Here is a 26,697-nt window from a genome sequence, read left to right on the forward strand (position 1 = left end):
CGCTCGCGCTCGCGCTCCGGGCTGGGCGGGACCCCCGGCCCGAGTCCGCGCCCCGCGCCCTGCGCCCCGGCTTCAACAGGTCTGTGCCGCCGTCGAGACCTTCCAGCCCCGCCGTGCGTGGTGGGTTTAAAGCCCCTCTTGTCATCGCCCGCCTCACGCCCTCCCTCATCCTCATTTTTTTTTGGGGGGGGGAGAGCTTTCCCTTTGTTTTTGTGATAAGGTGCCATCCGATGGGGGGGTTGCTGCAGAATGGGGATTCGCACCGAGGCCGCTTCCATTATTTCTCCCCTCCCAAGTCAGCCCAGGTAGTAAGTGGAGAGCAGTGTGGAGGGGCGCTCCCTGGGGCGCATTGGGGTGCGTTTGGTGAGGATGTGCCTCCCTGGCAAGATGGATGGCTCGCAGCGTCCTCGCCGTGATGCAGCACAATGCAGCAGGATCACTGCCTCCCCTGGTTGTCGCCGCCGGGGCTTGGCACCGCCACTCGCCGCCTGCGGCCCCTCCCGGCCCCACCCAGGCCCCGGGCTGCCCTTGACCAGGGCCCAGAGCCGCCTCCACCTCGTCCTGCTGCTTCAGCTGGACGCGGCATCAGGTGCACTAAGGGCATCTGGGGGTGGGGGGACAAGGTCCCCTTTCTTGGGGTGACCCCCCTCCTGTCTCAGAGATAGAGGGGCCCTGCAGCACCACTGCGGGCAGAGGGAGCTGGCCTGCGGCTGCAGCCCGGAATCCAGCCCTGGATTTAGGGACCTGAACACTAGGGAGGGGCAGCTGGAGGGAGGCGTTGGTGCAGTGGGCAGTCGCCGCCGCATCGTTCTGTGGATCACCGGTAAGCTGGAAGCACAACCCAGCGATGCTCGGTTTCCTCATATGTGAAAAGTTGGTATTTACCGATTGGACCTCCGCAGCTAAGACATTATAGAGCTTAGGCTGACTTTGGACACCATTATGAGTTTTTCCCTGTAGAATGTATTTTTTTTTTAATTAAACGATTGTTCTGTTTTAATCCTAATGTCCCTGAGACATTGATAAAAATATTCGTTTTCAGTAGCTTCTCTTAAAGGCGATAGATAAAGGTATGTCATCTGCATTTGCTTTGTTTCAATTGTTTTCTGTTTCTTTAAATGAGGTACAATGACATGTTTAGATTCTTTATTAATGATAGACTGGCTCTCGGAGATGGGGTAATTCATAGCCAAGTTAGTCATAACTAGGATGGTGAAAAGCTGCTGGTATGCTTACAAGGATTGTGTGTGTGTTTATTTTGTGTATGTGACTTTAAAAACTGTGATTGAGGAAGATTGAAAAGGCAAGCCTTTTTTAAAAAAAAATAAATTTTTATTTTATACTGATATGCTTACAAAGTTCATATACGTTGTTTCTCACATCCGATCTTTCCCATCTCCTTTACCCACCTCTCTCTCGACCTATCAAATTGTGCAACCCTATGATAACCCTCCAAGCCATCCTCACCCCCTGCCCTTCCCCTTGGATCCTCATACCTGTTTTACAAGTTATCTTTCTATTTATACAATAATGGTCTTAGACAGTATTTGTCCTTATGGGACTGAGTTAGTTCACTTAGCATAATGCTGTCTAGTCCCTCCCAAGTTACGAAGTAATTTTCAAAATCATTGCTCCTGCATTCCATCGTGTGAATTCCGTCATTTCTCAATCCTTTCCATTGCGCTTGGACATTTGGGCTGTTACCATTTTCTTGCAATGGTGAATAACATTGTTCTAAACATTGGCGTACAAATTTGTACCTCCGCTCTCTTTCTGCGTACAAATCTGTACCTCAGATCTCTTTCTCTCAGGGTATAGTCCAACTAGTGGAATAGCTGGGTCATATGGAATGTTTATGTTCAGCTTTTTGAGAAAAGTCAACCGTTTTAGATGCGGCCTGGTCTGATGCCTACTATCTGGTCAGGAGGTGGTTCCTAACTTTATCTCCTTAGGCTCTTTTAGTACACATGAATTAACCTTCTAAATGCCATTTCTGTAATTCATTTATTCCATGTGGGAAAGCAAATGGAAGACATTGCAAATGTCAGCCCATATTTTTCTAAGTGTGTAAGTGAAAAGGGAAATTTCAGTGAGCTAACTGGAAGGGAAGGTCAGAGTTTCAAAGCCAAGGGCGTGTCTTTTTTTAATTGTATTATTTTTTTAATCGCCAGTGAGTCCTAGCACGGGTTGTCTGGTTTTATGTGGCTCTGCAGAATACGGTGAATATAAACTGGATCGCAGGCAGTTTTCTAGTTTTTCCAACAGGAAGCTATTAAAATAGGGAATTGATGGAATCTGACTTCACTGCTGGGTGAGTCGAATAAAATCACATTGCGCAGAGATGTTTGTGGGTAATGTTTCCCGGGATTACTCAGATATCTTGGACCATGCTGTAAGAAATAGATCCTGTGTCCGCGTCACACGAGGTTTAGCTGCTCTGATATTTACGTTCCAGGTGCCTGGGTTTGTTACCTTGTCACTCTCTAGAGTGACAAAAACTTTAATTGGAGGGAATGAGGCAGATTGGGACAGTGAGGTGACCCCTGGTTTGGTCTCCTGCACATCTCCGAGGTGAGTCTCATAACAACAACTGTGGTGATGTAGGAGCAAGCAGGAGGACCCTCCCTTCATTCTTGTAGCATTTTCTGAGCATAGACATGCAGTTGGGTAGGGTTTCCAAGAGAGTCCTTCACCAGGTAAGGGAGGGCCCCTCTGCACGTGGAAGTACTATGTTGACGTGGAATGACTTTTCCTACTCGAGAACAAACATGGATGTGATGAATGGAAATCATGCTGTGTGGTTTTTATTGAAATTGTTTTAAGGGTTTTGTTCTGAAAATATATTCTTAGAGTTTTAAAGCTGTATATAATTTTTTAATTAATATCTTTCACATGCAAGGAGACAGGTCTCCTTTAATTAATGTTGGGCCTTGACCAACATCTGCTTTCTAACTGGGCTTTAATAATGAATGTGCTTTTGGGCTTCCTTGTTGTAACCCTGGTTTGTTTATGTTGACAATGTAAACCATTCTTCTATAAGGAAATTATGGGCATGTTCTGTTGCTGTTGGAAAAGCTACTGTAAGTCTGTGGAAATGAGTACAATCTCTCATGAGTTTATATTTTAAATTTTTGGGTTTTCCCTCAAAACTCCGATTGCTTGTTTGTTTTTTGCAAAGACCTGTCTTAATATTCTGACTTTTTTCCATTAAGGAAACTTCTGTCACGGAGTTTAAGTAGTTCAGTAATAACCCACTTTGATGGGTTGAACTAAGCTGTTGCATTTATTGGGATTGACAAGTTGGTTAGGGTCCTTTCGAAAATACTCCTGTAGTTGTAAAATATTCCCGTCCTCCAGGGGAAGAAGGCACTGACTTTGTCTCTGCAGAACCGGAACCAGGAAGCTAACCCCTGAGCCAAGGTTGCCTCTGCACCAGCTGCCCTGTCTGGCACCAGGCTCTCTGTGGTCAGCGGTTTCTCCCTGCGTAGACATTGGCAGGGAGTGCTGGTGGATTAGTGGATAGGGAGTTGTGATGCCAACTCAAAAGCAGGTGGTTTGAATCTACCAGCTGCTCCACAGGGAAGAGATGGACAGTCTCCTCATTTAGGATTTACAGCCTCTGAAAGACCGCTGGAGGGTCAGCTGGGAGAAAGACTTTGGGGTTCTGGTGGTGTGGGTGTTTTTTTTTTAATATTTATCTCCTCCTGTCTGTTGTTTAAAAATTATTATCATGGTGAAAATGTACACTGGCAAAACCTTCACTAACACAGCTTCTAAATTTACGACTCACTTTCCACATTGGTTACATTTTCCATAGTTTACTTGGCTGCACAATCAACACTCTTGGTACCAGCAGCCAGGACAAGAGACAAATTGCTGTCAGGGACCTTTCCAGAGTACTGAAGTGCAACGACATCGGGCTGGAGACGAAGGTGTGCCTGATCCAGACCATGGTCTTTGCAATTGCTTGCTACGTTTCAGAGAGCTGGACAATGACTAGAGATGATAGAAAGAAAATTGATGCCTTTGAGCTGTGATGCTGGAGAAGAGTGTTGAATATACCATGGACTGCCAGGAGAACAAACAGGTTCATCCTGGAGAGGGTGAAAGCAGGCTGCTCCTTGGAGACACGGATTCTGAAGCTTTGTCTGACATACTTTGGACATGTTAAAAGGAAGGACTGATCCTTGGAGAGGAGCATTATGTTTGGGAGGGTGAAGAGACAGTGCAAGAAAGGAAGACCCTCGATGAGATTAATTGATTCAGTCACTGGGATAATGACGGTAGGTGTCTCAGAGACAATAAGCTTGGCATAGGATAAAGCAGGCTTTTGTACAGAGGGTCACTATGAATCACATATGAATTGATGGCACATAACAACTATTATCTCTGTCTTTCCTCTCTTCCCCTCCAGTATTCCTCCACCATTAACATAAACCCAGTGCCCACTCCATCTTTTACTAAAGGTTGTTTTTGTTAAATAATTAGTAGATTCAAATAATGTTTTTGAAGTCTTGTCAGAAAATCAAGACCCGTGCACTATCACCTCGTTCACAAGGGTGGGTTTTTTTGGTCTCATAACCAGTCCTGCCTGAAACAGCCAAAGTCTGTGTTTGTCATTGCCTTGTTTTTCTCTTTGGTTCATCCTTTTTTAAAAAATTTATTTTTATATATTTTTGAACTTTGTATAAATGAAACAATACTTTTATATTTACTTTTTATTTGAGATTTCCCTCCTGTTGCTGAGGTTATAGACCTTTCTATTGTCATTGACCATGTGGATTTATTCTTTTAAAAAGGACTTGTTCAACCTTTGGATCCATTTTATCTCGCATTATTTTCTTAATTGGTCTGTTGAAACTCTTTATGTATATTGCATTCTGATATTTTGAGGATTGTGGGTAGAGTCATGAGCGGTTTTTTGTCCTTTGTTACTGGAAAAAAGAATTCCTTAGTTGGATAAGAAAATGGATTTTGGAAATCATATTGGTCTGGGCTTGGTTGGGCCAGAGGAAGGTACTGGCTTGGACTGGTTAGTTACCCTTTGAGCTATAGATGCCTCATCCGTGATACAGGAGCATTGATTATAGAAAGGCTTCAGGCCTTTTGTTCATAGGACCACTGTGAGTCATGCTCGACTTGAAGGCAGTCAACAAAAACAGCAGCAATACTTACTTCCTCAAGCGTTTGTTATGCTGTTGCAGTACCATGCACACAGAGAGGGAAGTAATTTTTTTTTAACTTTATTACTGTGTTTATGTGTCGGGTCTGATTGGTACAGAAAAATTGTCCCTCCTCCAGCAGAGCATCTGGTGGATTTGAACTGTGATCCTCTGGGATTGCAGTATAACTTCTTGCCAATAGGCCACCAGAGCTCCCTTGAGAAGGTCGTCTTTTATTCACAGTTCTACTTCTCTGGACTGCCTGGGCTCTCTGGGCCACTGGCTCGCCCCTTTGGGATACTTTTCAAAAATGTCCTTAATCTTTTTTGTCTTAGAAGAGCTTAAACAGCTTAGACTAATTTTTCTTTTTTTAAAAAACCATGCAACTCTGGTGGTCCTGTGGCTAAAGTATTCACTTGCTAATTAAGATTGTTTTGAGCCATCTAGCAAAAAGACCTGGTGATCTTGGGGACCCAGTGGGGGACAGTTCTGCTCCCACCTGCAGGCTTGCTCTAAATTAATGTTAACTTCAGAGCAGTGGGTTTGTTTTGAATTTTGATGTTTGTTGCCAGTGAATTTATATACTTGTTAATGGAAGCTGTGTAAAACTGCTTCCTGGAAACCCTTTATAGGTTCCTGTCCTTGAAAGGAATATAATTGCATTTCTTTATAAACAGCTCTTCTTCCAATAAGCCTTTATATTAATGTTGCTAGTCTTAAGGTAATTTTACAGTATCATTTTTTCCAGCAGTTTATATGTGTATGAATCGTAGCATCCTTCAAGTTGTGCACGATTGTTGCTAATCCTTTACAAAATTATACCAGCACTATTAATATAAATCTTGTGCTATCTTAAGTAAAAACTCCTGCTTTAAAATACTATTCTTGATTCCATAAGTAATTATTAGATGTCTTCTAATTGCCACGGTTTGAAGTTGATGGTGATTGGCTGGTTTAAAGTTGAAGAAAAATTGGTTTCTGAATCCAAGGACTACATACATTCTCTAGTATATAGAGTGTATTTAGTGGAAAACAGAGTCTCGAGAATACTTAAATGATTATTTTTTTGGACTGAAATTTTACGTGTAACACTGTAATCTAAAGACTCTGTTTAGGAATCAAAATGGAGGTTTTGAAACAGATATTTTCCTGGAAATGTTAGTTGTTGTTATGTGCCATTGAGTCTTGCAGTTCATAGCGACCCTGTGTACAACAGCCCTCAACTCTGCTCTGTCCTGTGCCAATTGCACTGTCTCTGACACTCCCATCCCAATTACCTCAGTTACTGAATCAATCCATCTCATAGAGGGCCTCCCACTACCAAGCATGATGTCCCTCTCCAAGGACCTGTCCCTCCTTACAACATGTCCAAATATGTTAGACAGAGCCTCAGAATCCTTGCATCCAATGAGCCACCTGGTTTAACCCTCTCCAGGATGAATCTGTTTGTTTTCCTAGCAGTCCATGGTACCCTCAATACCCTTCTCCAGCACCACAGCTCAAAGGCATCAGTTCTCCTTCTGTCCTCCTTAGTCATTGTCCAAATGTTAGTAGTGGGGAAAAATATTTTCTGATGGGGGAAATGGAAATAAATTCTGGCACTGCTATGGAAAGGGATGTGATGTCCCCACTGCCGTCCAGTCCATGGTGCCCAAGCATTTCTGAGGCTGTAAATCTTGACAGGAGCCTGGGGGTGTCTTCCATAGCATGTTGTACTGGTAACCCAAAGTCTGAAGAAGTCGTCTGGTTCAATTCAAGGAAGAAAGTTAGTCTCCTCCAATTGAGATTTCCAGCCTTGAAGAGCCAATGCAGGGTCTCAATGAGTCAGAATCAGTGAGGGCATGAGTGACACCTTAAGAGGCGGCGATCACGTTCCTCTGTTTCTTTATTCTGTGGATGAACTGGTGGATACGAACCACTTTTGGTTACAGCATCACTTAACACACCTCACCACTAGAGCTCCCGTGAAATAGTGCTTGGGAAGAACACTACCAAAATGAGTAATTGTAAATCCTTTGATGTTCAGTTGAAAACAAATCTTTATGGACAATTTTGTTAGGTTGAATTAACATGAAGGAAGTACATTGAATGGCTTGTTTGGCGTGGCAGGCTGAAGTGTGATTTCCTTTCTTAAATGACAGGAAATTCCTGTGACTTCATGTTTGTCGTTTGCAGGCTGAAGTATTTCATACCCTCAGCAGAGTGCAGAGTACCCTGTATTTACAGAGTAAATAACGTAATAGATGCCTTCGTGGTTGTGTGCCGTAGAGTGGGAACCAACCCATAGCTGACCTTCCAGCAGGTTTTCAGAGGCACTTAAATTGCACGGGAGGAGATGCTTATGAGGGTCTTTATTTTTATCAAAAAAGCATTGTGTACTTTAAAAATCTGTTAAGAAATGAAAAGTTAAAAGCAGTTGCTGAGCATTGTGTCTCAGAGTGTTTTAATGGGAGCCTATTTTGTTGTGCATACTTTGACCAAAAACACAACAAAATTTAAAAAAAAAATAAATACTGGCCAATTTCTGATAATTGTTAGGGTTCTTAGAGGATTGTCTTCTCAAACCTTCGTTGCCTTTTGTTCAAGTTTAATGGCAAAATGAGTTTGTTCGGTATTATAAGGGCGTACGTTTGGTAGAAAAAGAGTCTTCAGATGAACCTGCACTGTTGCGTCAATTCCAGGGCGTAGTGACCCTGTAAAACAGGACAGAACTGCCCCATAAGGTTTCCAGGGCAGTGACGTTAATGAGAGCCTGCTGACGGACACCTGTGGATCCAATGGAGCAGACAGTAGCTTTGAACCACTAACCTTTATCTTGGCGGGCAGAGCGCGTAGACATGGCACCACAAAGGTCCATATTCAGATGAAGTGGAATGCTGGTTCATCGTGTGCTTTAAAAGGGGGGGGTGGCTGCCTCATCTTCAGTCTTTACAAACAGCACGTCTGACACAGGGCAGTGGAATTCTGAGACATGCTTGTTCTCACTTGTGGAAGCCGGACACTGCTGCTCCGGCTAATTTTGTCACCGTTCGGCCATCATGTGTTGCTGGAATTTGTCAGAAATGCAGATAAAATTCCAAGAGAAAATTTAAAAATAAAAACCTCTCTAGATTTAGATTGCTTCTAGTTAGCCATGTCTTAGCCTGTGAGAATATTGTAGGCTAAGAGTAAGAATAATTGATTTTGATGGTACCCAATTGTTGGATCTTCTGTTTAACTTATGAAAGGGAGTTTTTGTGTACTGGGTCATACAATATCGGCAGTTCTATATATGTTTATAACTAACTAAACTGACTCATTTGTGTTGAGTCAAAACCAACCTACAGCCGATCCTCTGGCAGGTTTTCAGAGGCTGTTAATTATAGTTGTTAATTGTAGAAGATTGTTCATATTTCTCCCTCAAAACAGGTGGTGGATTTGAACTGTGCGCCTTTGGGTTGGTAGTGTAGCTCCCTATATACATATATACTCACATATATGATACAGACAGTGCTTATGCAAGTATGTGTATACAGTATCATTGAACAGAGTATAAATGAGGAGTGAACAAAGGCAGAGACCTATATGGATACTTTTTAAATAGATTTTATGGTGCTAAGATTTGCAGATGAGTCCCAGGAATCAATGAGGTTGTCCTTTGCTGGTGGGAGAGCATTTGGGAAGGGCCCAAGCCTGTCTTGTTTTGTGGTCCAAGTCCCCAGCTGTAATGATACTTTGTAAAATATAGCTTATAAAAAAACCGAGTGTTTCTTCACTCCCAATGATTTTTGTATTTATTCTGCCAGGAACTTTGATTTAACTGTTATTTGAGTCCTTCAGGATTTCATGTGCATCAAAATAAGAAAGTTAGAGGTTGTGGTTTCAGGATTGTTTTCAAATGGACCCTTAAGGAGGCCTCATAGGTCTGCGCCTGTAATTCACTGCTGTGGCCGTCATGGCGACCCTGTTAACAGCAGATCTGAGCCTTGCCCTATCCCACACCGTCCTACCACCTCCACCCTGCTGGAGCCTGTGACTCCTGATGTGTATGTGAGCGCTGAGCGGTTGGCCGAGCCAGCAGCTCCTATCCCACATCCAGAATCAGGAGTCACCAGCCATTTCTGACCTTTTCACATACGAGTTTAAAGCTGCTGGTCAGGCAGCGAATCTGTATTAGAGTGTAATACAGACACAAAGCATAATGTAGACTTTACCCAATAGGATGGAACCATGTGTAACAAGATTCATGTATAGTATTGTAATGTGTGTGTGTGTGTGTGTGTGTGTGTGTGTGTGTGTTGTTGAGTGCCTTCCAGTCAAGCAGGACTCATAGCGACCCTATGAACAAAAGGCCTGAAGCCCCTCTACAACCATCGACATTTATCAAAGTTTATAGAGTTTCCGGAGGCATGTTTTTTAGGACGTAGATGCCGCTCCTATCTATCTATCTATCTATCTATCTATCTATCTATCTATCTATCTATCTAATCATCTAGTTATCATTCTGTCTAGCTATCTATATAATATGTAATAAATATGTAATATATTGGAAGCAGGAGTGGTTCATGGGGTCGCTTTGAATCATGGTCAACTCTAAGGCAAACAGCAACAACGTACTATATGAAAGATATATGTAAGGTGAAGCAGTATATAATATTATTAGGTGTCATCATATCGAGCATGGCTCGTAACAACCCTAAGAATAAAAGATCTGAACCCTGCCCTGTGCCATCCTCATCCTCCTCGACACACTTGAGCTCATTGCTGTAGTCACTCTGTCATCTTCTTGAGACTCTTCCTCTCTTTTTAGAATAGAATTTATACTTTAGAGCTGTTTGTTGTTGTTGTTGTTATTGTGTATTGTTGAGTCAGAACCGACCCATAGCTGACCTTCCAAAGCAGCTGGTGGATTCGAAACACGTGGCTTTGAGATTACAGCACAGTGCTCTCTGCAGTGTTTCATTTGTGGAACTAAAAATGTCTGCACTTGGGGAGTTCAATAGCCTTTTAACAGTGGTCCTCTCTGGGCGACAAGATGGTGAGAACATTTTAATTCAGTTACACCATATATGCCAAGTTCTTAGGAATTCTGAACAGTAAACACTTGCTTTTAAGACTATCTCAGCACGTCAACAGCAAACTTGATTTTAGCTAAAGAAAAGTTCTCCAGTAAAATTAATATCCTACACTGTTCAAATATTTTAACCAGAACTTGTAGGAAATTAATATTAATGTTGAAGATGCAAAAAAGACTGGCATTTTGAAGTTTTCTCCATTCCTCATTTAAATGTGCGTTTTTGTCAGAGCCTTGGCTTGTCACGACGTCGGTGAACTGTGGGAAAAGACATGGAAACTAGGCCACGAGGGAGCTGGACAAAAACTGTCCAGGAAGACAGCAGCTTTAGTAGCTGCTGCCTTGGCTGTGGACGGAGTTATTTTTGTTGTTCTCTGCCCTCTTGGGTGACTGTTTCAGGGATAATTTTTATCGTAGCATATTTACCTCAAGACCAAATCTAAATGTGCAAAGTCTACCTTTTTTAAAAAATGTCCTTCACTATTTGTAGAATTTCTTTGGGGTTGCATAATGCATATTCTTACCATGATCTAAAAGGGAAATTTACCCTTTCCAATTTCTCTCTCCATCTTATTTACTCAAAAGGGAAGAAAAACCGAGATGCTTCCTTAAAACTATCCTTACTTATTTTTGTCTTACACTGTGATATGTGAACATTTTTCCATTGCTTTTTAAAAAAAATTTGTAGCCATACAAATGCATTTATTATTTTTAATAGAGGGTAGAATAATTTCTTTTGTAGAATAATTTTTAAATTAAAATATTTTGTGTAACTTTTTAGAATCTGATTTTTTTTTCTTCTTTTTCTCGTTGTGTGCCGTTGAATCAGATCTGACTGGCACAAAAGGAGATTGCCTCTCCTCCAGTGGGCATCTGGTGGTTTTGAGCCACACGCCTTCAGGATTGCAGTGCAGCTTCTTGCCACTATGCCACCAGAGTTCCCCTAGGATTTGAGTTTTTAAAAGTATGTTAACAGAAGATTTTGCTTATCAGACTTTTCATATACTTGAAATGAGTTATTCTTAGCCTACAGTATTTGCCAAGCTACGAAGCCATTCTATACATACTATATATGCTGACAGTATAGTTCTTTTCTGAAAGGTTTATAAAGAAAATGTACTTTCATAAATGCTTAAATTAACATGAAATCATTTAATTTCCTTTTTTATCTTGCCAAAATGAAAGAGGGGGAAAGTTGATTGTAGGAGCTTTTGATGATGGCCTGGTGGATAGGGAGTTGTGCTGCCAAGGCAAAGGTGATTGGTTTGAATTCAGCAACAGCTTCAAGGGAGAAAGCTGACCAGTCTCCTCTCAAGTGATTTACAGGCTCTGAAAACCTACTGAAGAGTCACTTGTGAGTTGGTTCTCACTGGACAGCAGTGAGTGAGTGAAATGAGGACCTTGAGAGCCCAGACACACATAGTTAGTTCAAGGTTTGGTGTTTATTAAGCCTTTTTACCCCAGTGTACATTGATCTTACAGATAGATAATAGAAACCAACCCTCAGTTTCAAGTTAAAGGTGTAACATTTTGACAGCCTACACAAATATATGATGGCTTTTGCCATTTTTTCTAGTTCATGTAAGTGGCATAATAGTCATTACCGGTCATTTGAAGGATTAGCTACTGGAAAAATGCTGTCTGCTGCCCTCACTGTTGGAGGGATTGACTGGGCATGTGAGTGAAAAGAAAAAGAAGAAACAGAATCCAAAATTTGTCTATTATCAATTTCTCATCTTTTTATACAATCCTCTTTACAGTGGAAAAATACCAGAAATTACGTTCTCATTAGGTAATGTCCGCTCTCTGTTTTGTTTTGAAAGGAATTCCCACCGGAACTACACTTACATGTTCTCTGGAGAGACATCTCCACATGTTTGGGACCGCCTTGAATTTTACTTCTGTTTTCAGATTTCAGAGAGTGTCTGGAACAGCAAACCCCATAATGTGATACAAACGGAACAAATATGGTTAGAGTAATTTGGGTTTTAAATGTAATAGATTCTGGGCCAAGTTTCATTGTACCTGTTGAAAACACATTAAAGCTTAGTTTGCTTAAGTTTTTAGTATTGGCAGTGTTTAAAACTCTGGTTTGGAAACTAGGATCTGTTTAAGGGAGAAAAAGGAATATTCATGTTCCATTATAGCAGAGTCCTTAGGAAGTTGACTGCGAATCCTAACGTGGTGCCTCTTGGGTGGTTCAGAGTTCAAATCCACCAGTGGCTGTGTGGCAGAAAAATGGAGGAAAATCTTCTTTGGGGTTTACAGCCTCTGAACACCTTGCAGAGTCAGTTATGAGCCACTGAGTGATTATGCAAGCCATTGCTTTAAACCCCTGGGACATGGATGTGTGGAGGTGACATGCTGGGACTTGTCTTGTTGCCTTCATTCTGTGCTTTGGACTCGTCTGAGGAAAGTGTTAAAACATCTTCTCCACGTGCTGAGGGAAGGTGGAGGGGAAGAGAAGTAAGTTTGCAGTCGAAGAAAAAGAAAGTCCTTTCCTCCAATGTCTTTTAGACACTTAGATTCTATTCAGCCTTGCGTGGGGTCGTGGGCTTCAAGGAAAAGTGTCAAGTAACCTTCAGCCCAGTTTTTGTGAGGTTTCATTGAGTCCTATGTGACACAGCACACAGCGGCCCTGTGAACAGCAGATCTGAACCTCGCCTCATCCTGCACGGTCCTTGTAATCTCCACCCTGCCCGAGTCCACCTTACAGTCAGTCCCTGTGTCAGTCTGTCTCACGGTTGGCCTTCCTTTCTTTTGTTAACTCTCTTCCTTTCTCAGTGTGATGTGCTTTGGACAGTCCACATTCCAGTTATTAATGGACGTTTACAGCTGTCCCCTCCCTCATTTTGAATGGTGCCCCGTCCCCCAAGGAAGGTCGTCACACCCTCCACGCCTTGAAGGCAGACTCCTTTGAGGAGACCCCGCATTTTGAATTCGCATTGCAATTTGAATGTTTTCCAGGCTGAGGGTCTCAGCTCCCATTAAAGGCCTGTTATTCCAGAAGTGGACAGCCAGTCTTGCCTTTTCGTCTGTGAGCTCCACCGATAACTATCAGCAAACTGACACCCGAGTGTTGGAAAGCCCAGTAGTGTCTCCTTTCACACTGTAGAGGGGAAATCTCAGCTGGGTTTTGTGTTGAAACAGGGCTCCATTAAGTGGACGTCTCTCCACCTAAGGGACTCATCAGAGACTCCACCTAGTAGGAAATCTGTCCTTTCTCCATCAGGGATAGGATACTATCACGTTAGTTAAGACTGAGAAAGACCACATTTGACTAGACAGTGTGTTGGGGTGCTTGTGGAAATGGTTGGTGGTTGGTATAGGCCTTTGAAAACAGTGCCAGGGGCTTTAAAATTAACCCGCTAGTAGCTGAAAATTTTAGATCATGACTCTTGGGGAGACCAGAGACAGAGTGGAGAGGTCCTGGTGTCCCCAGTTTACATGAGGCCAGGGGCCTGGAATGTGGCCTCAGCCAGACCTTTGGCCAGAAGAGCTCACCTGTCACTATTTTTGGGAACAAGTGGTGGGAAGTATTCGTCTGGTGACTTCTCTGAGAGGGGCCTGGTCCTTTTCACAGAGACGCTGACGGCTCAGCTGCCAGTGGTCCTTAAATACCCACCTTATCTCCTGGGGTGGAGTCAGGGAAGCGCCTCCATCCCAGAGTGAAGAAGGGGAGAGACCACCGCACACCTTGTGTTTTGTGCTTTGTTTTGAAGGTACGATTTTGATTCTGATTTTGATTCTCTGTTTGCACGTCTTGAAGCGAACACCCACTGTGGTGGGAATCCCGCCATTTCCCCCGATAATCAGGATGACTGCTTAATTTGAGAGACTTCCTTCACCCTTGAAGTACGTGTTACTAACGTTAAGATCACCAGCTTTCATCCCAGTTCTGAAGTGTCAGACGTTGGGGTAAACGCTCCCTTGGAGTGCAGCCTCCTTCACTGTCTTGTTCCTGAGGAAGCCAGACTCTTCTTTGCCTTTTCGGTTGAGTGAACTTCATATATACATTTTCTCAGTTGTGAAGCATCCTTTTGTGGGAACATTTTGTTCTTAATGATGGTAGTCTTTCTATCAGGTCACGTCTCTGAGAAGGGAGCTTTGGGAGCTTAGACTGTGGGGTGTCTGTGGGGTGCAGCGTTGCCAACCCAGAGGTGGCCTCGTGGGCGGGTCAAGTCCCCCTGTGGCTCCGAGGGAGGAGGGTGGGCACCCTCCTGAGTGGTCACTGCCTCTGCAAACCCTATGGAGGGGCCTTTCTGACTGGAGGCAGTGAGATTTGGGTTTAGTTTGTTTTTTGATAAAGGAAATGTTTGTTCACGTGAAATGAAGAAATCTCTAGTGGCTCACACTCGAGAACTTCTTAATCTTCTTAACGGAGGAGACGTTTAATGGACAGGAATTCCAGGCAGCTGTGCAGAGCACCAGGCTTGAACGTGCTAATCAAATATGCTTTCGGGAGGGACGGAATGTAGTCCCATCCATGTGCTTAACCGTTTTACTTTGGTTTGCAAGGACTTTTTTCCCCACCCCTTTTCCCAAATATTAACAGTTAGAACACTTGACTTTCAGAGGACATAGTGCTGTGTGGCGATAGCCTTTTCAGCTCCGGAATTGGTATCTGTTCTCAGTAACAACACCAACAACAAAAAAGTAAAATATTTTTTAATATGGTTTTTCCAGAAGTAATGAGGCTCATGAAATTTGGAGGGTTTCCCTTTAAAATCCCCTCTCATTAATAAAATGTCGTCTATAGGGCCGAGGCTAAGTGTGTCGATTTGATCCTGCGTTTTACATGTTTTTCCCCGTTATTGGCCTTGTCCAAGGGAGTTGAACTGCTAACCCAAAGATAGTGTTTCTCCAGGGGTTCAAGTTCCCCCACCGCCAGTTGTTAAGGATGGGCAGCCTTCTCCCATGTGATTTACAGCCTCCTCACAGAGAGTCGGCACAAACAGGTTGAACCTAGAGCCAGGATGTGGAGGCTCTGTCTCACGTACTTTGGGTATGTTGCTTGGAGAAGGCCATCATGCTTGAAGAGTGGAGAGACAGCGAGGAGAGGAAGACTCTGGATGGGATGGATTGACACGGTAACTGGGATAGATGGGGTCAGTGTGTCAGAGGCAGTGAGATTGGCTCAGGATAGAGCAGGGTCCAGAGCTGTTGTGCATAGAGTTGCGAATGACTCAACAACACAGAACAACAACAGAGAATCAGCAATGAATGGTTCAGACTGGAGGGCAGTGGGCTGAGCCGACCCTCTGAACAGTGTTGGGGCTCCAGGAGTGTTCTGATGAGTTGGGTCATCGGGTCTAGGCTGGATCCCCAGAGCTGGTGGTCTGATTTTTGTAGCCCGGCATTGTGCAGAGTGACCTGCTGGAATGATCTCAGCCACAGGGCGCTTGTGTCATGAGGGAGCGTCCCCCTGCCTGTGTCTTCAGAGCTAAGTGGGAGGCGATTCCAGCCCGGCTGTGCAGCAAAACTTGGAATGTGTTGGCGACCTGCCAAGAGGTTGGGAACACGCTGTGTAACAAACACTCATAATGCAGCCCAGGTCCGCCTTAAAATAGCTACAGCTTAACAGAATATTTTAAACTTGCCCTTTCACTTGAGAAAGAGCCCTCCTCAAAACGTATATATGTATTACCAAGAAACAGAGGTCTTTGTCTTCCCTCATCGTGTTAGCATTTATTTCTTTTTTCAGATTGTGGCAAGAGTAGATGGAACAGTATGTTTGCCAGTTCACCAGTGTTTCTGAGTGCAGATCAATGATTTTGATTATGTTCATCGTGTTGTACAGCTCTGACCCCTATCTGTTTTCTGAATTATTCTGTCTCTGGTAGAGATTCACTCACATGGGGGGGGTGGTTTCCCGTCTTCCTCCCTTTGAGCTGCTGGTGGATTTGAACTGGCTGCCTTTGGGTTAGCAGCACAACTCCTTGTGGATGGTGCCACCAGACCTCCCCTTCTTTTGGGTGTTTTTGAGACTAGAAATTCAGTGCCCCAGAGATAGTGACTTCGCCTGGTCCCTTCAGTCTTAAAAAAAATAATGTATGTGTAGGAAAATAATTTTGGGGTAACATTTTATCTTGCACGTTTTACCTAGATTAACAAGGACCATATTATTCCAAATTTTACGTTGATTCCCCTTCCCATGCCTGTAAAATATACAATTTAAAGGGCTTGATTGGGGCCCTGTAGGATTTTTTAAAAGGCTGTATTTTTATAGGTTTGGTGTTTGAATTATAGACTATTGATGTGTGAACACTAACTTTTCCTGTTGGAAGGTAGAGTAAGAGCCATCAATTCTGCACAATTTCCCTTCTTTCTTTAGCTTATTTCCTTTCCTTTTTGACTTCTTACTCAGTTAGTTAGGGACTCTGGTGGCTTAGTGTTATGGAGTTATGGTGCCAACCCAGAGGCAAGCAGTTCCAGTCCATGATGGGCATTCTCCTCCTATGTGATTTACTGCCTTTGAAAACTCACTGGAGGGTCAGCTATGAGTCGCTTCCACAGCTATGAATGTGACTCAACAGTACGTAGCAGCAATAACTAAGATAATTGGTGTGTCTGCAATATTTGAGTCATATTTTCAGTTGATGTACTTTCCTAACAAGTTGTTTGTTTATTTGTTTGTTTTTAAGAGCATGGCTTGGTTTTTGTCAGAGTGGTGATAACAAAATAGAGGTCTCTGTGGTGGCCCTGCCCAGGACAAGGTCATGTGGGCTGGTGATGAGACCAACTCTGGTGGAGATGAGGACCATCTGGGGTGGGGGCCAGTTAGGGAGCTAAGCTTATAAATAACCTTTTTGTTCAGGTGTTAAGAAGATACATTTTTTTAAAAAAAATAATTTTATTTTTCTCTTCTTGTTGTGTACCGACGAATCAGATCCAACTGGCACAGGAGGAGATTGTCCCTCCTTCTCCAGCGGAGTATCTGGTGGATTTGAACCACTAACCTTCAGGATTGCAGCACAGCTTCTTTGTCACTAGGCCACCAGAGCTCCCTTAGAAGACAATTTTTTTAAAATGCTGCTTTGGGTAGTGGAAGCTAGAACAGAAAAGAGTTGGATGCTAACTATTGTATGAAAAGAGTGAATGAACTTCACCAAAGTATTGTAATTGGCCTAATTCTTTCTCTCTAATGGACATAAAGGTGTTGGATAACTCGAATATCTGGCTGGGCTGTCCTTTTGAAATCCTCAGGCAACAGGAACTTGATCTGCCTGTCTTAAGCACCTCAGGTACATTAGAAGTTAAAAATTAGACAAATTTGATACTATCACACATATTTAGAGTGTACTCTATAGGCTCTGTTTCCTTTATATATTGGATTTAATTGATCAGAATTAATAGGTAAGTTGGGTGAAGAGAAAGACAATATACAGTAAAGGGGTTGATTAGACTCATTAACCACGTTCATCAATGGTAATTAATCTTATGAAACAAAAACTCTATGGTGATTATATGAAAAAGCAATATGGTTTGTAAACTTTCACTTTTCAAAAAAGGAAGAAGGGAGTTCTGAATTTCCCCTTACCAGCTTTCCTAACGTACATCCATTTCCACAGCCTCTCTCTGCTTCAGGGAGTGCGGGTGGCCTGGGGTAGGGCGCTCCACAGCTGACCTGTGGTGGTGCCTCCGGCAGTTGGGACCCACCTGATCTGGGGAGAAGGATGGTCAGCCTCCTCCCTACAATTTACAGCTTCTGGAAACCTCCCCGAGAGTGGGCTCCACTGATGGCCTGTCACAACAATCTATAATCGGGCCTTTTGGTCAGTGAAGTTGAAATTCTTTTTATGTGTACTTTTCTGAATATGTGAAAGCATTTTGAGTTTTTACCATGGGGAAACTATTTTGCAGAATCCGCGTGGAGTTCCCTGCCTGCTTTAGCTGTGTTGACCTCATCATTGTGGGAGTGCTCTGTGGTTCTGTGGACAAGTGCAGATTTTGCCTGTGAACCCAGGGGCTCTTGTTTGTTGGTTTTTTTAGAAACTCTGCTTCTTCCTTTTTCTTCTTATCTGTTTGTTTAAACAGCCGTTGTTGTTGTTGTTGATTGCTGTCTGCGTGACTCATAGTGACCCTATGAACAAAAGGCCTGAAGCCTTTCTGTAAGTAAAAAACCAGTATTATATGCTTTTGTTCTTAATGTGACTTAGGATAGTGATGATGAAACTATTAATTTGAGTTTGAAAGACGTAAACTACAAGTCACTGTCTTTTTATGTAGCTTAATGTTCTCTGCTATGTAACAGTGTTTTGGATAGTTTTCAACTCAGAACACTTAGTGGAGTTAATCCTTTAATCTTGTTAGAGAGTTCAGTCCTTAGTGTAAGATGAGCAAGCAAAGGTTAAATATTTGAATAACTTTTTGAGCTCTTGTGGGTTTTGGGGTAAGGAATTGCTCTGCCGTCCCAAAGGCAGGCAGTTCGAATCTCCCAGCTGCTCTGTAGGAGAACGAGAGGTAATTTCCACCTTTTGACACCCACTGGAATGACAGCTACGAACAGGTTCCGACTTGACGGCAATCGTTTGTTTGCATCTTCTGGATTATTACCTGAGTTAAGCATTTCTTCTTCATACGCCCATTGGATGTTTTGTACTCTTCCCTGTGCCTTATATTGGAACAAACTCAGATGATCAGGAGCAAGTAAGCTTGTTGTTGTTATGTGCCGTCGAGTCGCCTGCGATTCATAGCGACCCTCACTGGAAATATTCCAGCCGTAGCAATGTGAGGCATGTGCTCGTGGACGCTGGGAGACATACATCACAGACCCCGGGCTGTGACTGGCGCTGTGTGCAGCGCGAGGGCAGATGGCAGCGTTACAGCAGTCTGCTGCAGATGGCCGCGGGGTGGACAGGTGAGGGCCACATGGGAGGCACACCAGTGGTTGGTGGAGCCCCGGGTTGGTTTATGATATGCTAGCCATCTTAGATGTTTCCACAGCTGTCGCCGACCAGCCGAAAATAAATCAAACTGTTGGAATGGTAAGCGTTTTGCTGTCTGTGTAGGCTTAGATCAAATTATGTTTCAGATGCCTTTAAAGATGTCTGTTGGTGGCCTTGTTGGAAAGGAGCTACAGTGCCAACCCAGAGGCAGTTCAGATCCACTAGGAGGTCTGTGGGAGAGAGGTGGGCACCGTCATGCCATACTGTTGCTGTTTACAGCCTCTGAAAGCCCACTGGAGGGTCAGCTATGTATCAGGTCTAACTCAGTGGCAGTGAATTGAGTTGATTGCAGTATTTTTATTATAATAGGGAAAAATTCAGTAATAACCCCAGAGGTCATCACTGGTAAGTTAGGAAAAGGACTGTTGTGGAGTCGGTGCAGTGCAGAGAGAGGTTAAGGGCTTGACTGACCCTCAGCAAAGTGGACTAACACAGTGGCTGTAACACAGACTTGAACGTGGCAGAGATTGATCGGATTAGTGCAGGAGAAGGCAAGGTTCTGATCCACAGTTCATAGGTTGCTGCGTGTGAGAGTCGATGTGATGACATCTAACAACAGCCAGAAGAGCCAACAGATATGTCGTGGAGAACGTGCAGCCGGAGTGCTGCTTGGTGGCAAAGATGATGAAGCCTCATCGCACATACTCGGAGCATGTTGCCAGGAGAGGCTCCTGTTTCCAAGCTTGGAAAGGTGGAGGGACGGCAGAGGACGGGACGGCAGAGGACGGGACAGCTTTTAACCAGGTGGATTGACGCGGAGACTGCACCACTGGTGCGGAGCGTGTCAGAGCTTGTGCGGATGGTGCAGGATAGGCCTGGGCTCAGGTCTGCTGCTCCTGTGGTCGCTCTGGGTCATACTGGATGGCACCTAACAACAGCCGTTACCATCGAGTTGATGCCAACAGGTTTCAACCGTCCTTGTCACGGACTGAAGTGTTGCGCAGTCCTGTGCCGTGTTCATGAGGCTTGGCAGGTCTGAGTCCATTTAAGCTGCTCTGTCAGTCCACCTCACTGATGGCTTCTCCTGTCTTTGCTGATCACCTTTTTACTTATTGCTCTTTTGTAGCGATTGTTTCTTTCCCGATGACACATTGCAAGCAAGAGCGAGTCTCGCCATCCTTGTTTCTGAGGAGCGTTCTGGTTGTGTTTGTTCTGAGACTAATTGGCTATTCTTCAGGCAGTCCGTGATGTACTCCCTCTTTCTTCTTCACCAACACCACAGGTCAAATATGTAGATTAAGAAAGCATGTCCTTCTGTAGTGTGTCAGCCAGACTTGGAACTGAGAGGTAGCAGGCATCTCAAACGACAAACTGTACTTTGCACGCCTGTTGTGTATTTGTCATGGGATGGAGGGCTTCTGTTCTAATTTTTTTTTTCTCACTCAGGGACTCTGCCTAATGGTGGCTTTACTATAAAAAGCAACATCTCTATGCCCTGTCACAGCAAGGGACAGAGCAGCTTGGAGAGTCACACAGAATCTCTTAGCAAGAAGTGATTGCATGGCCTCCCTCAGCTAAAAGAGGCGGCAGCAAGTGGAATCCTCCCGTTGTGACCAGACAGAGGGGGAACTGCATATGCAGAGCATTATACGTTTCTAACCGAACACAGATAAACCCAGCGCCGGCTCATAGCAGCCCGCTGTTGGTGTTCTGAGGCTGTGGATTGGAACTGAAGGAACCTGTCTTTATCCTGAGAAGCTGCGGGCCGAGAACTGCCAGAGACATCAAGCTTTTGGGTTAAAAAAGTACCTCGGTAGGGGCTGTGCTCCCAGAGCTCCCCCAGGCAGAGATAACAGGGTGTGTTATATAGCATCTTAATTACTTCCAGCCAACTTCTCTAGAATACTAGCTTTGCAGTATCTTAGACAGGAGATAAAAAGATGAATTGCATTTGGAAAGTCGGGGACTTTTCCAGAGAACTGAGCAGCAACGATGTCAATCTGGAGACTAAGGTGCGCCTGATCCAGGCCATGGTCTTCACAGTTACTTGCTCTGCATCTGAGAGGGGGATAACAGCTAAGGGTGATAGAAGAAGGATCGATGTCTTTAAGTTGTGGTGCTGGAGAAGAGTGTTGAACATACCGTGGACTGCCAGGAGAACAAATAGGCCTGTTCTGGAGATGGTAAAACAGGGGTGCACCATGGAAGCAAGGATTTTGAGGGTCCGTTTCACATACTTTGGGCACTTGGCCAGGAGGGACCAGTCCTCGGAGATGAATATCATGCTTGGAAGGATGGAGGGACAGCGCAGGAGAGGAAGATCCCGGATGAGATGGATTGACTCAGTGACTGGAGAAATGGGATTAAGTCTGTCCGAGATGATGAGATTGCTCAAGATAGGGCAGGTTTCAGAGCATAAGGTTGCTGTGAGTTGCAGATGATTCAATGGCACATAATAGCAACAACATGTATTACTTAAAATGGACATTTCCTAATCAAATATAGTAAGGAAATGATGGTGAGTTTCTTTAATTGTGGGCTTCTCGGAGCATTTACCGTGATAATATGCATTCTGGTTAAGAGTAATACATAGTGTTGCCCAAACTTATATGAGACTTTTAATTTTTTTTTTTTTTTTTAATAGTTTCTGTTGGGCCCAAGGTTTCAGGGACTCTGCTTTGGGATTCCCCAGTTTAGTCTGTTCTCATACAGAACAGTAATGCTAGATTTGCATTTTAATTAGCACAAAGACTAGGAAGGAGCTGTTTTGTTTGTTTATGAAAATAGTTGGTTATAGGAGGAGCCTGGTGTCTATTATTACAACTCCAAGCAGTGTGTAAGTGTGTGAATTAGTCCTTATTGGTTACCTGCCTGTGTTGAATGCATCGTTTTTTCCTTTAGTTGCTTTTGTATCTAAACTTAAGAGGGACAGGCCGGTAACCCCCAGCCACGCACAGCACTGATGCTGAAGATAAGACTGACTTGAACAGATGGTCCAAACACATATAATATTTTTATTGGTTATGTCTTTAGTGAATACATTTCTAGAAGTTTTGAAGCGAGACTCCACTGAATTGGCTATTCTAAGTAAAGCAGAAAGGCGACTTCTGCGAATTCTTGTTTGTTTCTCTCCCTGAGAGCTGGGGGTTTACACATAGCAGTTGTTGCCAGGGATTTCATGGCTGCATGTGTAACACATCTCAGTGTGGAAGTGATCACTTAAGTATGGCTGTAAACGCTAAATAATAAAATGTTTGGGTAAAAAAAACCCCAACAACCCGCTTCTCATGTTTTATAACTTTACTCGGGTAGAAACTTCGTAATGACTTAGTCCCCAGACCTTTGTGTTTGTATTTCATGGTTTTTTTGTTTTGTTTTAGAATGAATCTGTATTACAAATGAAATTAATCTCAGCCTGAGAATTCCATTTTCATTTCCCTTTTTTTTTATTAATTAGTTTTTTAAATTTTGTGTGTGTGTACCATCAAATCGGATCTGACTGGTACAGGAGATTGTCCCTCCTTCTCCAGCAGAGCACCTGGTGGATTTGAACCGCATACCTCTGTTATTGCACTGCAGCTTCTTGCCAGTGGGCCACCAGAGCTCCCTTCCATTTTTATTTTGTCAGTGAAAAGATGTGGCAGGTAATTGCAGTTTATCACTCACTAGAGAGAGCCCATGTCTGGATTCACAGCACAGTGCTCTGTGTACGAGGCTGCCAGATCTTTGCTGACAGGAAGCGTAGTTTTGAGACCATGAGGTAGTTGAGTCAACCCGTTAGAACTCAGCAGCCCCCTCGTACCCTTCCCATCACCGTAAGCAGGACGTGGCAGCTACGAGAGATGTGTATTGGCGAGAAAGCTGTTTCTACAGCAAAACCATTTTTAGAGCCACAGCTTCCAATCTTGTCCTTTTTTGTTGATTTTAGTATTGTTGTGGAAAATACATGAATGACCCATCGTAGAAACAAACCTTTAAAAAAAAATCACATGGCCTGAGGCAGGCAAGAGTCAAGCTTAATATTATCCGGAGAGGCAGAGGGTCCCTCCCTGTCCATCTCTGAGCGGCTCCGAGCCTGGTCAGGAGTGTGCTTGGAGCCGAGCTGTCAGGACTCTGGCATTTCACCGTCCACGGGAAGAGAGCTGGTGTTTGGAGATCTCACCTGTTCACGTTGGCTTCCAGCAGTGCTGGCCACTGTCCATGGGTATGGGCTAGAACCATCGTTCTGGGGGTGGACCAGAGGATAACGGACAGCTGGAGCTGTCATTTGATTGACCTGGGGACTCCTGTGGTCACTGTTGAGCTTGAGAGAGGCTTGTTAATGGACCCGCCAGCCTCTTCGTGGCCCCACTTTGCACAGCAGTCGCAAAGCTGCCTTTAGATGTCAGGTTAGAGCAGTGTTTTCACATCTGAGGCTGCTGCTCGTGGCCATAAACCCATTATGGTCCTCTCAGTTCCAACTCAGAGTTGACCCCGTAGCACAGGGTAGAAGTCCCACTGCATTTCCCAAACTGTAAATCCTAGCGGAGAAAGATGTTACATTTTTCCATCACAGACGGTTTGATAAGTTCAAGCGGCTGATAGCACTTAATCCCTTGGCAAGAGGCCTCCTTGCTTTGTGTGGCCAGGATGATTATAGAAGTTATTTAGGGGTTGAGACCCTATAGATCTTCGTCCATCTAGGAAAGTGTAGATCTTTATGTATTACATTGTATGAAGAGCGGCAGATAAGGACTGATATGGTGAGCCGGTGACAGTTATTCTGAGTCACTTACAGATACTTGGTTTTTCTGTGATCAAATCATGTTTACCTTGAAAGGCATCTTATCCGTGTTGATGTGGATCACATATGATGCATTTGAAAACTGTGTACAAGGTAAGCTCTTAAGTTACTTACTGTTCATGGAGCTGTTTGCATGCTATCAAACAAGTGTTCATGGTTAAACATTTATGGGAAGAAACCAAACTTTTTTTTTTTTAATATGCTGTGCCCGAGGTAGCAGGAAAAGTGATTTTATTAGGAAAAGAAGGGAAGCCCATTGTTTTGGAACTAAAAGTCAGCACACAAGTGTGTCCTCCTTTGTCTTAACAAAAATAGCAGACATCTGGGCCCTGGCAGCCTGGACCAGGCTAAAGGAGAGTGAAGGTCATGCCAAAATAGAAAAGGAGCTGGTTAAATATTGCTTTAATAACTGGAATACATTTACAGACTTTGAAATCCACTTGTGGAGGCCAGGACTCTCTGAAGCGTCTTGTCTGTCCAAAGTTGGATTGTGCTGTGTACTAACAGTTATTTAAAAGAGAATTTTTTTAAAAAACCCAAAAATGAAGTTCACTCTTGTTGAAACAGTTCTGACTTATGAGGATACTTCATCGTGTTTCCTCTTCACAACAGAGTCTCATCTCTCCTCCCCTCCCCTCCCCTTCTCTTTTCCCCTCCCTTCCTCTTCTCCCCTCCCCTCCTTTTCTCTTTATTTCTCTCTCTCTCTCCCTCTCTCTCTCACACACACACACACACACACACACACACACACAGCCCAGTGTGTAATCCTGTAGGAAATGCAGCCGGTAATGGGAAATGTAAACAGTATTACCCTCCTCCTCAGGCTGGTCCTAGATCCACATGACCTGGGTGGAAGGCCACCTCTGCTAATTGCCGTGAATGTTTTAGGTGGTGATGTAACCTGCCATCCAAACTGTAACGTGTGCAGCCGAAAGAGGGCCCCCTTTTAATAATTGCTCCCGGACACCCGTGTCTCGAATTGTCTGAGGCAACCTGGATGCTGAGCTCGCCTGAGGCCTGCCTGGTGGTGCAGAGTGACATGCTTGTCTTCTTGGGTCACCAGCAGCTCTTGGAGAGAAAGACCAAGGATCTGTGTTAGACTGCAGCCTGGGAATCCCTGTGTGACAGTTCTGCTCTACACTGTAGAGTCGCATTGGGTTGGAATCAACTGGATTCCACACGTAGAAAGTCTTAACCAGTTACCTGATCTCTCCCTCAGTTTCTCCATTGTATGAAATGGGCATGGTGATTAGTATACACTTTTTGTTAGGGTTTAAATAAAGCCAAACCGACTGGATTCCAACTCAGAGTGTTTCTCTCTCAGGTTACAAGGCTGTAAATCTTCATACATGCAGGCTGCCTCATCCACAGAATCACTTTTGGAGTGACTGGTGAGCTTGAACTGCTGAGGTGTTAGGTTTGCAGCCCAGCGCGTAACTCACCATGGCACCAGCGGTTCTCTTCTGAGTGCTCAGAGGATTAAATGCAATCGAACATAGTCTTCAAAATGTTGTTTGACATGGAGTGGAATGACCAATGAAGTAGTCATTTTAAAAAACTGTCAATACATCTATGATACTTCACTGGTAACAGCCACTTAGATACTCAGCTTGCTGCTTCGTGTCTTCAAGAGTATTCCTAACAGCAAAGTTTGCTTTTAAGTTTATTGAACGACAGACTTCAGTAAATGGCTCTTTACAGTTTGGCCATCTCCTCAAACTCAAATGACTTGCTCCAGTGGGGTTCGTTGGTCATCTGAGCCTCGCAAAGTAAGATTTCGGCTTACCTGGCTCAGGGCTGCGTGCTGAGCATCTGAGACTGGTGGGAAGCTGCACTTTGGAGCAGTTGTTTACCAAGTTGCTGCTTTGGTGCTGACCCTGAAGATAGAAAAGGGTGGGTTGAGGGGGTGGGTGTCTGAACAGCAGAACTGGAGCTCCCTCCTGCCTCTTTCAAGTTGGTCTTAGGCATATGTACTGCTGCCTTATTTAGGGAAGAGAAGACAAAAATCCACTTACGTTTACATTTCAGATGAATACCAAAAGTTTAGTATAACTGTGTCCCATACAGACAAACTTGTTCTCTGTCCGAAGCTGAGCTTTCACTTGGCATTCTGTGCTTTATCCAACACAGGATAACTAATCCTAGTTAAATACTCTAAATGGACTTGAACCCTTCTTCCACAGAATCTTATTCAAATGGATTATAGTCTTACTACTACCTTTTTAAAAATAATCTATGCTTTTTTAAAATAAAAATGCTAACTTTAAAAATATCCATGCGTTTTGGGAGCAAGTACTGTGTTACCTTTTGAAAACATTTTTAAACTTTTTTTTTACCATTTAGTTTTACAGTCCTTATGTGGGAGTTCTGGTGGCCTAGGAGGGAAGGAGTTGGAATGCCAATCCAAAGACGTACAATTCCAACCCACTGGATATACTTTGGGAGAAAGATGAAAAGTCTCCTCCCAAGTGATTTATAGTCTCTGAAAAACCCTCCTGAGAGTCAGCGCTGCGCTGTTCCCACGTTGACGGCATTGAGTTTGAGTTTTTGTGTGTCATAGGTGTTTTTCTCATTGTATTTTTTCCCCTTAACTTCCCCCCCCAATTTATAGTTAAATAATAGAGCAGAAAATACTATGGAGGTATGTTATCTTTTTTAAAAAAATTATATATATATAATATGACTCATATAGTTGGCAAAAATAAATTTTCATTAGTTATTTATTTAAACTTTCCCCCTTCTGTTCTCCCTTTCCTAACCTTTCAAGATTGATTATTTTTTCCCCCTGCATGCCAACAGTATCTTGGGTTT

The 26,697-nt window shown here is 43.6% G+C and overlaps 1 protein-coding gene across 1 annotated transcript in view; it reads right to left on the reverse strand.

Moving 5' to 3' along the window:
* Positions 1-436: 436 nt before the first annotated feature.
* Positions 437-26,697, reverse strand: part of LOC102855550 (UPF0562 protein C7orf55-like) — a 39,731-nt gene continuing 13,470 nt past the window's right edge. The window contains exon 2 of the mRNA XM_006881019.1: positions 437-604. Within this exon, the coding sequence (XP_006881081.1) occupies positions 437-604 (168 nt within the window). The remainder of the gene's footprint in view (positions 605-26,697) is intronic.

Source organism: Elephantulus edwardii, unplaced genomic scaffold (genome assembly GCF_000299155.1).
Source record: "Elephantulus edwardii isolate Elephantulus edwardi_28Jun2011 unplaced genomic scaffold, EleEdw1.0 scaffold00011, whole genome shotgun sequence".
NCBI classification, from domain to species: domain Eukaryota; kingdom Metazoa; phylum Chordata; class Mammalia; order Macroscelidea; family Macroscelididae; genus Elephantulus; species Elephantulus edwardii.